At 38.5% G+C, this 14,522-nt stretch overlaps 1 protein-coding gene across 9 annotated transcripts in view; it reads right to left on the reverse strand.

The window, feature by feature from the left end:
- EMSY (EMSY transcriptional repressor, BRCA2 interacting) overlaps positions 1-14,522 on the reverse strand; it is a 95,940-nt gene that overhangs the window by 9,779 nt on the left and 71,639 nt on the right. For 6 of the 9 annotated variants that reach the window (XM_027579060.2, XM_027579066.2, XM_027579065.1 and 3 more), the window contains 6 exons: positions 11,941-12,105; positions 10,094-10,249; positions 9,016-9,057; positions 6,564-6,715; positions 4,195-4,758; positions 2,713-3,213 (listed from right to left, as the gene is read on the reverse strand). In XM_027579060.2, the coding sequence (XP_027434861.1) occupies positions 2,713-3,213; positions 4,195-4,758; positions 6,564-6,715; positions 9,016-9,057; positions 10,094-10,249; positions 11,941-12,105 (1,580 nt within the window). The remainder of the gene's footprint in view (positions 1-2,712; positions 3,214-4,194; positions 4,759-6,563; positions 6,716-9,015; positions 9,058-10,093; positions 10,250-11,940; positions 12,106-14,522) is intronic. The other 3 variants (XM_027579068.1, XM_027579064.1, XM_027579067.1) reach the window with 2 other exon arrangements.

Here is a 14,522-nt window from a genome sequence, read left to right on the forward strand (position 1 = left end):
AATACACCTGACCAAAAGAATCTTCTACTGCCAGCGGGGGGGGGGGGGGGGGGGAGAATGGGAACAGGGTTGTAAAAATAATTTTAACAGTATAAAGAAAATACTGTAAGATGCCAAGGCACTGAATCTAGAGTAGTGGAGTTTTCTGTTATTTGTTTTGTCCCACTCTGTTCCATACAGCTAATCTGTGAAGAAGTCTTAAGTGGGGTCAGGAGGCCTGGACTGTAGTTCAACTCTGGCTCAGACTTGCTGTGGACCGCTGAACAAGTCACTTCACCTCATTGAGCTTTAACCTCGTGTAAAATAAGATAGAGAAGATATACTCTAAAGATCCTCAAGGTTCTAAAATTCTATGAGTTCCACATATATAGACTCCTTCAGAACAGAAGATATATTTGTCTTGTTTACTCCTCTAGTCTGCACCTAGCACAGCGCCTAGAACACAGAGGTTAAATAATACATGTGGTATGAATGAATGGATGAATGGACAAACAAATGAATGAAATACAGATTATCTGTCTACAAAGAACAAGGCTTTTCATTCAAAGCACTTATTATTAAACATGTTGGATTCTTATAAAACATTTTTTAAGAATCAAAGCACTTCTGCAGACTGCTTTCATTCATCCCCATACTATTTTACTGAATCTGTAAAATCAGTACTTCTGGTCAAAGCTAAGTGTAACTAGTAAGATCTGAAAATATCCTAACAATATATTCATGATGATTATAGTAACAGGAGCTATAGTTATTGAGTGTTCCTCTGTGTCAGACACTTAACTAGCTGCATTCCATATAGTTTCCCATGAAATCCTCAAAACAACCCTGTGAGGCAACGGTTATGGTCTCCATTTCACAGGGAATGAAATGGTGGTACAGAGGTGAACCCTGCTGCTCCAAACCACAATGCTGGGAGGGAGGAGTACAGGTGAGACTCAAATCCAGGTGTTTCTGACTCCAAAAGCTCGGTTCCTAAACAACACACTGTCCTTCCCTCTGACATGACCACCTAGCACATGGTATACACTGAAAGTTAGTTGTGTGTTCTGTAGAGAGCCGACTCATTTGATACTATCCTTGATATACAAAGCAATTTCAGCCCTGTTCATAAAGTGTAGAAAATTATTTCCAAATAAGCTATCCCAAATTATTTCCAGTTTAGGGAGTACACCAATTTAAACTCTCCCATCCAAGTACTAACCAGGGCCAACCCTGCTTAGCTTCCGAGATCAGATGAGATCGGGCGTGTTCAGGGTGGTATGGCCGTAGACTCTCAGGAGCCACAGTAAATTTTAGTAAAATAGTTAACAGCTACCATTTATTGGGCAATCACCAAGAGCCAGGTACTGTGCTAGGTGCTTCATCTCAATTTTGTGTAATCCTCCCACCAATCATGTAAAGTAGGTATTCCTTATTCCCATTTTTACTGATGAGGAAACTAAGGCACAGTGAGGTTAAATAGCCCTGCCTAAAGTCACATAGTGAGTGGCAAAGCCAGGAACTCATTCCTTTTCTACCTCTGCGGGGGGGGGGGGGGGGGGGGGGGGGGGGGACAACGACGAATCCCTCCATCAAGAATTACTTAATTCGCTAACAATTGTTTTTACAGAGGAACAAATCATTTAATTCAATGGCCAGTTCTATTTGCCTCTGGCATTTTCCCCATACTTATTTATATCATATTTGGGTGAATACTGGTCAGTTTGCATTCTCTTGTAGCCTGGCATCATGGAAAAGGGAAAGTTTACCACAGAAACTTCCAAGTCACACAACAGTGACTCTATGGTAAATCCTAGATTATCCACATTTCAATGAATCCAAATTCTCCATTAACTAAAATGTGCTGTTCTGATAACTTCCAAGCCATCTATCAGCATAGCCAAAAAAAATGACAAGTGTCAAGAAAACAACCTGAAACCCTGCAAGGACAAAGGGAAGTAAAACACAACTTTTAAAGGCTAATCTGAACTCAGTAATTCTTTAGTCTTGATCTGTTATGCATGATGACAGATGAGTTTTAGAATGAAGGGAATGTGAGGCATAGAAGATCTACTGCCAATGAATAATTCATTATGTTCACTAGCCTGTACTTACCAAGGCAGGACAGTAACCATTAACAAGATTTTTCAACAATGATTAAAATAAGAAGCAAAGCTTTATGGTTAATCCCAAATTAAATATAAAATTAAATTATGTAGAAACATTTTCTTACAACATGTTTCTCCAGACAATGCAGTTAATTAAGGTTTAATTGTCCTGAAAACAATAAATTTAGATCAAGATAAAGAACTATGTTTTTCCAAGGAAAGGGTCCCTGAAATTAACTTGAATAAAAGTGCAATCCAGTTATACCCCTTTTTTGAGCAAAGACCGGGGAGTTTGACCCCATCAAATTGCTGATCTTCTGGGTTGACTTAAACTGGCAAGCATGTTTTGTATCTATAAATCAAGCTGACATACGGGCTCAGGGCCCTTGACTGCCTCCGAGGGGTGCTGTGTGATAACATCCACCAATTTTCTAGGATTCTCTTCCAGAAAATATAAATTTGTATATTTGCAACAGGTATTAAACCAAATTTTTCAAATGCCATCTCAAAAATAATCACTATGTCTCTTGCCATCTTGGCTTGACTCTTCCTGCAACACCCCAATCACACCAAACCCACAACCCCCAAGATGCCCAATACTTCTCATGTTCCTTCCAGTTCTTACCTGGATGATAATTTCTGCTGGGCTCTCTTCAGCTTTCTTTTGGCCTACATTCTGAATACGCATGAACTGGCCTGTCGCAGGCACTCCTGGTGCATCGATTTTCCTTGTCGTTAAGGGAGGGCCAACAGCAGATGGACTTGAAGAGGACTCTCTACATTTCTGTTGCTGGGGAGTGGAATTCGCCATCCCTGCCACCACCACGTGGGTGGAAGGTAATGATCCTGCTTCACCAGTGAGCATACTAGTGGCAAGAGCCTTCTTTGGGGGATCCACTACCATATGCTCTACATTTGTATCAATCTGAGCTTCCATCAAAGACATTTTCAAAATGTCTGACACTGCTGTCTTCTCAGAGGCCTGAATGGGAGATATGCTTGTAACTGGTGATGTCAGCTTAGGCACAGAACTGCCACCAGTTATCTTTGTAACTGTGGGAGGCTGGCGCCCCTCAAAAGTTATCTTTGTAACAGAGGATCCTTGGGTTATAATTGGCTGCTCCACCTGAAAACAAATTGGGGTTGTGTGTGTTACAGCTACATCTCTTTGAGAAAAACCTATCCAATACCCCAGATAATATGGCAAAAGAAACATTCGTGCGGTATACTAGGAAGACATTCTGAACGAAGCTTGGTGTTTAAAAGAGGGCTGGATGGGAAAGTATCTGGTTATTTTTAGGAAACCTAGGGAAAGAGGAGGGGTAAAAAGAACCTTCATCTAGCCAGCCAAGGTTCATAGCAGTAAACGAAAAAAAAAGTCACAGCAGCCTTGTTTTCCTTTGGGATTTATATCCCCACACAGTATACCTTCAACCCATTCTCATATTATTTACATCATCTTCAGTTTTTAAAAATAAAAAGTAGGATTTTCAATTTTTTGCTTCAAAATACAGCTATACAAATATATTTTCTATATATGTATTTATAATACACATATATACATCACTCCAAAGCCACTGGTTTTCCCTAATATAATTTTTCTTTCGAATATCCAGATAATTCCTCTGCAATCTAGAAGATAAATCTAGAAAGTAAATTTATTAACTAGATGATGCTGATGTAAACTACAAAGGAAGATGGTTCAGTGAAGCTCCTTAAAAGATTGTAGTTTACTTATTAGCATTACTACCACAGATATGAGAGTTTACAAGCATGGAAAAAAAAATATTTTATATCTAAAAAATACAAATAATTTAGGGATCTTGCTTCTATGCACCGCTGATCAATGCTGAAGTGATTTCGTTAAAAACTGCCTGGAAAATCAAGTTCTGCGTGCTATGCTTTTTTTTTTTCCTTCCTATATTAATGCGTGCATTTCTTCCCTAATGTCAACCTTCTGATGGGGTAAAGTAATACCAGCATAAATGAGGCTTTTGAGTTTCCTCTTGCCAGGAGAAAGCACTGCTAATCACGATAGGGTCGTGATGTTCTCATTTTTTCCGTGAACAGAGAAGTTTAACTTTGCATGCTACCAATATTCCGTTACCTGGCTTGCCGGCTGTTTCTCTGATGCAGCTGGGAGCGGCATTTGGCTCTGGGGGGTTTGGGGTTGCACGTAGATTTTTGGTTGGTTCGGAGCCTGCTGCAGTTTAGGGAGCTGCTGCGTGGTTTTCACTGCGAGCACCTGTACTACAGTTTGCGGGGGCTGTGCCATTAAGGTAGGAAGCTGCCTGTCTTTGGCCACCATGGGATGCTGTGTGTGCTGTACGTCTGGCTTGGGCTGTGCTTGTTCTTGCTGAAGAGGGGTGAGTTTTTGATGCCTGATGGAAAGCTGGGGCATTTGCGGGAGTTTGTGCTGGAGCTGGTCTGCCTGCAGGTGGATGGTCTGCTTCTGTTTAGTCTGGAAGCACTGCAGAGTTTTCACTTGCAGCTGAGTCTGTTCCAGCTGGGGCTGGCTAAGTTTCTGCTGCTTAGCTGACTGTGACTGAGTCAGGGCAGACCGGTAAAACAGACCTGTCTGAGGGTCTAAAGTATCCATCTCTTCAACCTCGCCCTCCTCAGTTCCAAGTTCCTCGCTGTGTTTGGTAAAAGCAGTGTGACTGCTTAATGCCTGAGTAAAAAAGGCACAAAGTAAGAATGAAATAAGAAAAACACCTACATTGCTACATTTTCCTCAAACTGGAAAAGACTTGGTTATGAGATTCATTCAAAAATTTTCAGAAGAAAGAGCCTAAAAAGAAAACTGCAAAAACTGGTCTACTCACTTCTAGAAGAAAAGTCCTCAAGGGCCCAGAATGCATAGGTAGGAGGAATAAGGTTGCCCTGCAGGCACAGCTCAACACAGAAAAGGAAGAGGCTCCCTGGCTCAGGACACAGCTCTCTCGCCTGGTCATCACAGATACCGACCCATCCAAAGAAAAGAACACAGTGACCCAGGAATGAGGTGTTCAGAGAAAAGCCAAGGTTCAGAGAAGCCCGCGTGTGTATGTCCAATGCTGTCCAGAAGGGAAGAGTTACTGTCTGAGGATGCCCATCGGGTCCCCACAGAGGGCCTCTCTGCTCAGAGTGGAAATGGTTCATCAGGCTTCACCAAGGCCTGTGTGAACAATCCTCCGCACTAGTTGCCCTCGCCCCTTCAGTCATATTCTGGGCCCACTGGGCAACAGTTTCCCAGAGACTCGGCTGCCAGGAGGGAAGGAGACTGGGGGAGGGGACGAGAGCACTCCTGTCCGTGGAAAGGGAGATTGTTCCATGTTGGATATAACGGTGATGGGAGGAGGCATTGATCTTGAGGGACATGGTTAGGGTCAGCCTGTTCGACCTCTCTGGGGGTCCTGAGAAAGCTCAACGTCAGGACTTGCTAGCATCCAGGCTGAGATCTGATACTTAGCTAAACCTCTGGCCACCTGGCTTTCCTCAGTGACACAAAATCCACCCCAACCCCATCCTTCCCACTTCCTTATCATGCTATTCCTTCATTCTAAATTTTAAAACTATGAGATTCAATTGAAACTCTCCCCTATCTCATAATGACCTTACACATATAGGTTTTTAATGCACCAATTTCTTTATTGCCATTCAGGTTAGTTTGCTTAAAATTAGGATCAACTGCTACCAGTCAAATGATGGTGATGTATGTGACAACCGATGATAAGTCACGCTTAAATCTGGCATCTATGACATCACTTTGTATAGAGGCAGGATGCTCTGAGTTTAAATCCTGGCTCTGCCACCCAGAATAAGTTACTTAACTTCTGTAAGCATGAGTTTCCTCATTTGTAAGAGGGATAATACACCCACCTTGCAGGATCATATTTGAGAATTAAACAAATTAATGTATTTAAAGCTCAAAGCACAGTATGTGACACAAAATCAGCTGATCAGCATATTCTTTTCTTTTCCCCGTTACTCCTGGTACCAGATTTTCTGTTTTGTATTAACTCATTCTCCTTCCTCATTGAGTCTCCTCCTCCTTAACTGGCCACATATAGTGAAAGAAGTCAGATATTTATACCTACTTATAAATAACGTTTCCTATGAGAATTCATTCAAAAAGCAAAACACCTAGCAACAAACAGCTGAACAAGCCAACTTCTATTTCATTTAAAAATCTCACCTCAGTGATAAATGCTTCCATAACAATGGATATAGAAAGAGTACCAATTCTGAAGTCATAGATTCATCTAGACAGTCCCACCCTTTTGAAATGTTCCAATTTTACAGAAGATCCATGAATACTGTACTTTCCAAGTGTTAAGACTCTCAACTCATTTCCTCTACTCAGTCCTCACAGATGAAAGAACTACACAAATGCTCTTCAATTCAGTTATTTCCTCTCCCATAATCGATGAGACTAAGCCTTATTTCAGGAAGAAGGCGGTTACAGAAGGTAGGAAGAGAAAGAAGAGATACAACCTGCTGCATAATGTGGGTGATTGCTCCAGGGGAAGATGCTGGGATGGACTTCACCACCACCGAAGTCTGTGTTGCGGTCTGTGACTGAGCCACATGCTGGAGCAGGGTCCGCTGGGGCTGGGAGGGCTGTTGGGGCTGGGAGCGATGGCTGACTGAAAATAGAGGAGGTGATGATATTTCTCCAGAAATCACCACAGCATCTGTAACCAGTAGTCATTTTAAACAAATGTCTGTGAGATTGCATCACAGAGAGAATGTGTGGTACTGTGAACTAGGAGCAGAAGACCAAAGTCTGCCCATCTATGAGCTGTGTGACTCTGAGAAAGTCACTTATCTTCTCTGAGACTCTGTGTTCTCATCTGTAAAATGGGAATAACAGAGCTATTATAAGGATGAGATGAGAAATGCAGAAGCACTGTGAAAACTATTATCACAAAGGAGGAACAAACCCCTTAAAGTTATATCCTCCTGTGAGCTGTGCTTAATTTCTCCAACAACCTTCACCCCATTAAGGTAACAAAACAATAATACATTTCTATAATCAAATCCTAGACTAATATCTTTAAGGATACTAAGATAATACTTAATTTACTAAGATAATAATTTCTTGGTCCCAGTTCCAAATGCAATACAAAACCCAGAAGCATTCATTCTTTTACATGAAGTGACACTGTCTTGTAGCCTTATAGTTCCTAAAGATGTAAGAGGTCAAGATGATACTGCACAAAGAACTGCACCAAGAGTCACACCTGGCTGGATTCTGTCCCACCCTGCCACCAACCAGCTATGTGAATTTAAAAAGGTCATTTAAATTCTATGAGTCTCTAAACTTAGAGGTTTTAGTTTTGTTTATTTTTGTTTTTTTAAATAGGATAATAAAATTTTTTTTCTACCTAGAAGAGGATCAAATGAAGTAACAGATGGAAAATGGTCCTTAAATTGTTAAGTCTTATAAAGTAAACAAAAGAATAGAAAAATCCAAATTTTGCTCATCTGACATAAATGAGAATACAGTGTAACAGGAAAACAACCCCATTTCCTATTTTCTCGCTACAAAGGTCCAAAGGAATAAACTAGACATTTATATCGATGTAACAGATGTAAACCGATACGTCTACCTTGATGCCAAACTATCTCTTACCAGCCTCAACTTCAACTTTTTAAACAGTAAAACATTCACCACTTCTTATTCTATAGAGCCTTAAAAATGGCTTATGGTTACTGGGAAATAAGCTTTTTGAATTAAAAACAGAGTAAAACAAATCTGTAAGATTAGCTAAGGATTTTGAGAATATCAAAATTCTCTGAATAACCCAGGATTCTAATGCTCAAATATCTTGATTTGCAATTTCAAGTAGTTCCATATTCAAGTGGTTTCATGTTTAGAAAACTCATAGTGGAATGTCCAAGGAGAAGACGATCACTACAGAAATTAATGTCAAAGTACTACCTAGGTATTGTAAGTACAGAACTAAAACTATCCAGTGAAATATAAACAAGCTTTATTTATTTTTGTAACTCATTCTATATTCAGTTTTTCTATTGTTGCTTATACATATGCCTACATGTGATGTAAGAGATTATAGGCAGCACCACTGGGATAAATGTACTGCAGTGTCTTATTGCATTTCACAGTATGCTTTATATGCATATTTTAAATTATGAGTTAATAAAATCTTCCATATGTGCTCAACCAAACTGAAAAAAAGTGTGGATATTAAAACAACTATTGAAATCATTTATAATGTGACTGAGGAGAAAAAACAAATCATACTAATATTAAAATTAAACAAATTAATGAAGTTTTTTACTGATAGAAGCACCATCAGAAATGAATGACATTTGAAAAATAGTAATTTTTCATGAAATTATCAGATTATATGGAACATTTCTGCTGCCCATAATCTTAATTATAACATTAAATTTTTTATTAAGAAAGGAAATGGATTTAATAGAAGATCAATTAAAATCATTTAAGAATAATCCTCATTCAAGATACTGTAAATCCGTTCATAGTAATTCCCCAGGGTGCAGTAAAGTCAGAGAAAACTAACACCTACTGTAGGATAATACAAGAGATCAGGTCCAGGAAGCTGGATCTGAAGTCAAAGAAAATGCTTAATGTGGCTTAGGATATGATAGGGAGGAGATAATGGAAGGAAGTCAGAGAGTGAACGTTTGGAAAACAGCTGAAGTGATGTTAACTGGGCCATATCAATAGCACAAAACAGTCACTTATTTCTTTAAAAGCTCTTTATTTTTTCCAATGTCAAACTGCTCATTTCTGAGAAAAGAATCCCACTATCCTGTGAAAGGAAAGTCTGCTTTTCACTGAGCGGAGCTTACCTTTCCTCTACCAGATCAGAGTAGAGCGCATCCATTTAAGTGGTTTCCCCCCCAAACAATAATATTTTACCTTCAGTTATACTACAAATGGATGCACACCACTTACCTAGAAGGGGAAAAGCAACCTCTGTCCCCTCATCAGTGCGTTCTGAAAAGGATAAGTAAGGGAAGAAATCATAGGTCTTTTCCTCTATTTAACATTTGACAATCTAGTCTATCCCCAGAGGTTAATACTGATTGCCCCAACATACTGCCCTCTGCTTTATTTAGCTTTCTGCTAAAGATCTCTAAAGAAAGATGCTAGATGGCTTTCCATAGTCTCTAACTAGATTTTCCCCTCTGGCAATTTTAACCCATTAATCTTTAAAAATATCTCTTAAAATGATACCAAAGAATTCCTTTTCTGCTTTGGTATTTTTTACATCCTTTAAATATTTGTAACTTCATATTCTCTTTTAATCACTGCTTAAGAAAACTTAAGACAGGTGTTCTTGACATACTGCCTCATAAGTCATTTCTCCTAACCCCTAATTACTCATATTACTATCCTCTGAACTATTTCAAATCTCAAGGTAATGAAGTGTCCAAACCAGAAAGCAGTATTCCAGGTGTGGTCTCACCAGACTATGAGAGAAAGAATCTATTACCCTTCCTGCTCCACTTTTCTCTCTATGCCATCCAAAAATCTCATTAGTGTTTTACTGCCAGACCACATTTTAAACAAATACCTAATTTGCTTTCCACCAGAACTCCTAAGTATTTACATGGATTTCAGGTTTTCCACATTTTTTTTCTTTATGTTAAAAAAGTATTGGGTTTTATACCTTCTTTCTCCCTTGACCCACCTCCCCTCCCCCAAAACTAAAAAAACTCAGATGCATCAAAATACTTATTCTTATATAAAAGGTATTTTATCCTCTCTATAACTGTCACCCTGTATTCACAGACATCATATATGGCCAACTTGCAATTCTTTATTATTTGCAATTTGCAATAACCAATTGATTTTTTTCCCCCTCATCATTAAAGATAGGGTAAGTCCCAAGGACAATGTGAATTTGCTCTCAGAGCAAACTGGAAAAGATCTAGAAATATAAAACCTATATTCTCCCCCAAAGAACCATCCCATCAAATTCAGAAAGGTAGCTTTCCTACCTTAATACTACTTTTTAAAGGACACCTACCAGTAGTGATGTATTCAGCAACTAGTTCTGACTCTACCACAGCAATGGATGGACTCTCAGGAGAATGTCTCTTTTCCTGGGTCATCTGAATAGGCACTGCCATCTGACTCAAGTCAATAGTGGGTTGTCTTGGTTTAGATTCCAATTTTTCCTTTACTGCATAAAAAAGTCGGGGGAAAAGTTAACTTTTATTACAAACAAGTATCAAAACCAGAGTTGTCCATGGGAATAATGAGCCAGACCTCTGTGGTGCCACACTGGCCATGACTAAGGAGACAGTGAATTGAAAAGAAAAAAGCAGACTGCTATGTATGGTTGTAGAATGCACAATTTGTGCAACCATACCAAGCAGCCTAGCAAGAAGAACTCATACGCATACAGACTAAAATTCCCCCCTACTATGACTAGGCCAAACAATCTGTTTCCCTTGTACACACTCCTCTTAGAACATTTCCTTTACCCTTCTTCAAGGTAGTCCCTGGTATCCTCGAGTTCAACCTGAAAACAAAGGGTGAATAAGCAGTATACACCATGATTTGCTCTAGGGCATATCTACCCAGAATAGCACAATACAATGACCGGTTTAATTTGATCTATTAAAAATTCAAGATAATCTCCAAAGAAATCTACCAAGTCTTCAACGACTCTTAAAGAATAAAAATTTTCAGTGTTAAGAAAAAAACAACCTCTCTGTTCTACAAAAATGTTTTATGGAATGGTCTAAAAACAAGAATGGGTTCCATGGATAAATATACTTTCTATCTTATCACTTTTTCTAAAAAAATCTACTCATTCGGTTTCCACCCTCTATAAGATATTAATGGAAATGGCTGAGTATGTCAAAGACAAGGAGCTGAGGAAGTGCCTAAGGACAAAAACAACACCAATAGAAAGATTAACCAAAGATATTAAATCCTAGTATTCTTTGGCTAAAGTGGATGTTACAACAAATAGTTACCAGTAATTAAGTCCACTGAAAGATCATTCAGATCATTCCTACGAAGTATAATATGACAAAATCAAGCTAATCATTTAAACAAAGAAAGCAAAACAAAACTAAAATAATATCACAGTCACCCCACAAGTAGAGAGGACACTGAATTAGGAATCAAAAGACATGGAGTCTCACTCTGACACTAGCCAATTGGGTAAACTCTCTGGATCTCAGTTTATTTACGCATAAAATGAAAGGGCTGGATGAGATCATTGCTAAGGTCCCTTAAGTACCCTAACAATCTTTGACTTATTGTGTAACAGGAAAGTCAGTATAACTGACACAGGTTTTGCCTAGAGTTTACTGAAGATATTTAAGCAACCAGAAATACTGACAGGATCTTGTTAAATGAGGATGGCTTTGCACAGAAGCTCAAGTGGTTAAATTATACAATGAAATATAAAGATAAAACAAATTAGAATGCTAGCAAGGGCCATTAATGGTGTTTCATGTCCACAAAACTGCCCACCAATATCAAGGAGGATGGCAGGGGCCCTGCAGTTTGCCTCCTACTATTCTTATATACAACTTATACTGCATCTATCCTCGTGCTTAGAAATGATAGAAACTACTGCCTTCTGGTGACAAGAGGCTACAGGATTGCCCTTTTAAGCAGGAGACAGAAAAGAAAGAGTTCTGTCTTTTTTTCTCCCTGACTAGTCCATCCTTCAGTACTCCTGGGCACATCTTATTGAACTGACAAGTAAACAGACTGCGGCAATGATTATAGACCAGTCCAGAGGGGGGAAATGTGCTCAAATAATAACAAAGAAAATATAACAGTGGTAGTATTTTAGCACAACCCATCTCTAGAGAAAACATGCTTCATTCCATTGAGCATGTGAATTCATACCTGTTGTCTGTTGGAGTTCTAACAGAGCTTTGATTGTTGAAGTAGCTGATTGTGATTCACTGGATACATCCTGATAAATTATGGTGGGGCTAGTCTCCATTGCAATCTCATGTTCTGACCAATCCTGACGCCGGGAAGCAATTACATGAACTACAGGCTGGGAATCTGTTTTATATTAGTTAAAAAAAAAAAACCCTATAAACAAAGTTTCTCTTAAAAAAAAAAACAATTTGTTTTTTTTTTTTAATCTTTGTATTTACTGTAAACTTCATGCTTTATCTCCCCAAGAAGACTGTAAGCCCCCAGAGGGCATAATATCTTTTGTGTCTGTATTTACTTACTCATTCACTTGTATACACTGATTCAACAAACTAGGCACCTATATGCAGGAGTCTATATTGGCATTGAGGATATAAAGGAGCTTACGGAATAACAAAGGATGCTCAAGAAGCACACAATCTGGTTGGGGAGACAGACATGTAAAAAGACAAATTACAATTCAATGTGATAATTGCTATAATAAATAGGTGTGCATTTGTGTAAGTAGATGCATGCTTGTGTATAATAAGAACAAAATGCTGTAGGAAGTCTTTTTTCCCCCAATACACCTGAAAATGTGTTCTGTATTACAACCTGAGCATCTAGTCAACACTTACTGGATGGCTGAAATACTGAAAAGAAATCCTGTCCACCAACAAGAAGAATGGATAGATGATCCAGAAGCAGGATGATAAAACAGGACATATATAACATTTGGAGTTCAGTCTTAGGTTACAGCCCCAGCTCTATCAATTACTTGCAAGTTGAGTCTTTGAGTTTTAGTGTCATTATTTCTAAAATGGCAATGATAAAATTACCTCTGTACCTCACAGACTTCTGAGGATATAATGAAATAATATATGTATAAAAGAGCTCCATAAACTATGAAGGACAGTAGAAATGTTATTGTTGTTGTGTGCTAAAAGTTCTTGATTCTGAGACTCTTCATTAGTTTCAAAAATGAATTACAGCCCTAAATCAAGGCTAGTTATATTTATGTTATGAAGTTAGGTATGTAAATACTAAATGTGCATCAAAACAATCAAGAAATTTTTGAGTTTTCCATTTACAGAATAGGCAGGTTGGACGAGACTATTAAGTTCCTAAACTCCTTTGTCAGGATACCACACAGGACAAAAATTATGTTGGATTCCCACTCCCAAGTTTAAATTACAATGGAGGAGACACAAAATAAACATACATATAGCTTTGTGTTCTTGGGTAAAATCAAATGACTAGGGCAAACAAGACAAATACATGGAAAGAAAAAGACTGCTTTGATTTGGATTAGTCAGTGAAAGCATTACAGAAGAATGAAAAGAATTCATGTAGCCCCCCAAAAAACAAGAATAAATCCAACATAAAAGTTCAACGTTCTTTGAACCTTATATTTTTGAAAACCACAAAGTTGTCCAAAAAGGTTGGGGAGGTGAAATGACTCTTTAAAACAAACAAACAAACAAACAAAAAAACAGCCTTGCCAAAGAAAACACAACTGATCTACAATACAATTCTACATTATTGTATATTCCATATACAATGGAATTTTTAAATTACCATTAACAAACTGTATCCCCTGTTCCCCAAATACTGGGTAGAATACATGCCACACCAGGGATGTATAATTTCCATTAAACTTCTCCCCAAATTCTAGAAGATTGTGGGACACTATACTGCAATACCAAATGTCATGTGATGCATATTACAGTTTTTCTTCACTTGTTATAAGCAGACAAATAGAACTTACACTTAAGAAAACTTTTATTAGGAAATAATTCTTCTTATAAAACCTAAGTTCTCACATTTAAGAAATTCTCCCAGTGATGTAAGTACCCTTTTGGGTAGGTGAGAGGACCCATACACAAAGAATGACTGCAACCCAATTCTGTAATATTCATTGAATATCCAGAAGAAAACAAGGATTGCATTTGCAGAGAGATAAGGTAGAAAAAGACTAAAAAAAGAAAACAAATTTCCACAGGGGAGCACCTATCAGACATCACCCCAAATAACATCATTCTGTAGGGGCTAGAAATTCTTCATTCTTTCTGCCCATACTCAGAGAGTGGCTGCTCATCACACGGTATCACTGCAGCAACCCCAAGAGCTGTGACAAAGAATGAGAGTGTGAACCTACATACAAAAACCAATCCTTGAGTGACTTTCCTCTTTACTTTGGCTTTTATGCTTAGACCAGATAAATCTATTGCCTATTAAGTCTGATACTGAGGTCAGGATGCAATGACTGAGACATCAGAAGCCTGATCTCAAAGTACCATTTGATTATGAAGTGTATATGCCTCCAGATTTCCCCATCTGTCTTGAGGATGGTGGCCTTCTAACCCTCAGATATCTTTCCCCACAGATCACTTAACAAATATTTACTGGACGTCTACTACATGTTAGATACCAGAAATACACACTGTACTGTTATAAGCAAAGGCAGATCAGGCATCTCTATGGAAGAATGTCTCCTGTGACTTTACCATAAAAGGCCCATATCACACTTTCATAGTACAGTTAAGACCTCTCAGCTAGCAGGG

The sequence above is a fragment of the Zalophus californianus genome, chromosome 11 (assembly GCF_009762305.2).
Source record: "Zalophus californianus isolate mZalCal1 chromosome 11, mZalCal1.pri.v2, whole genome shotgun sequence".
Taxonomy (NCBI): domain Eukaryota; kingdom Metazoa; phylum Chordata; class Mammalia; order Carnivora; family Otariidae; genus Zalophus; species Zalophus californianus.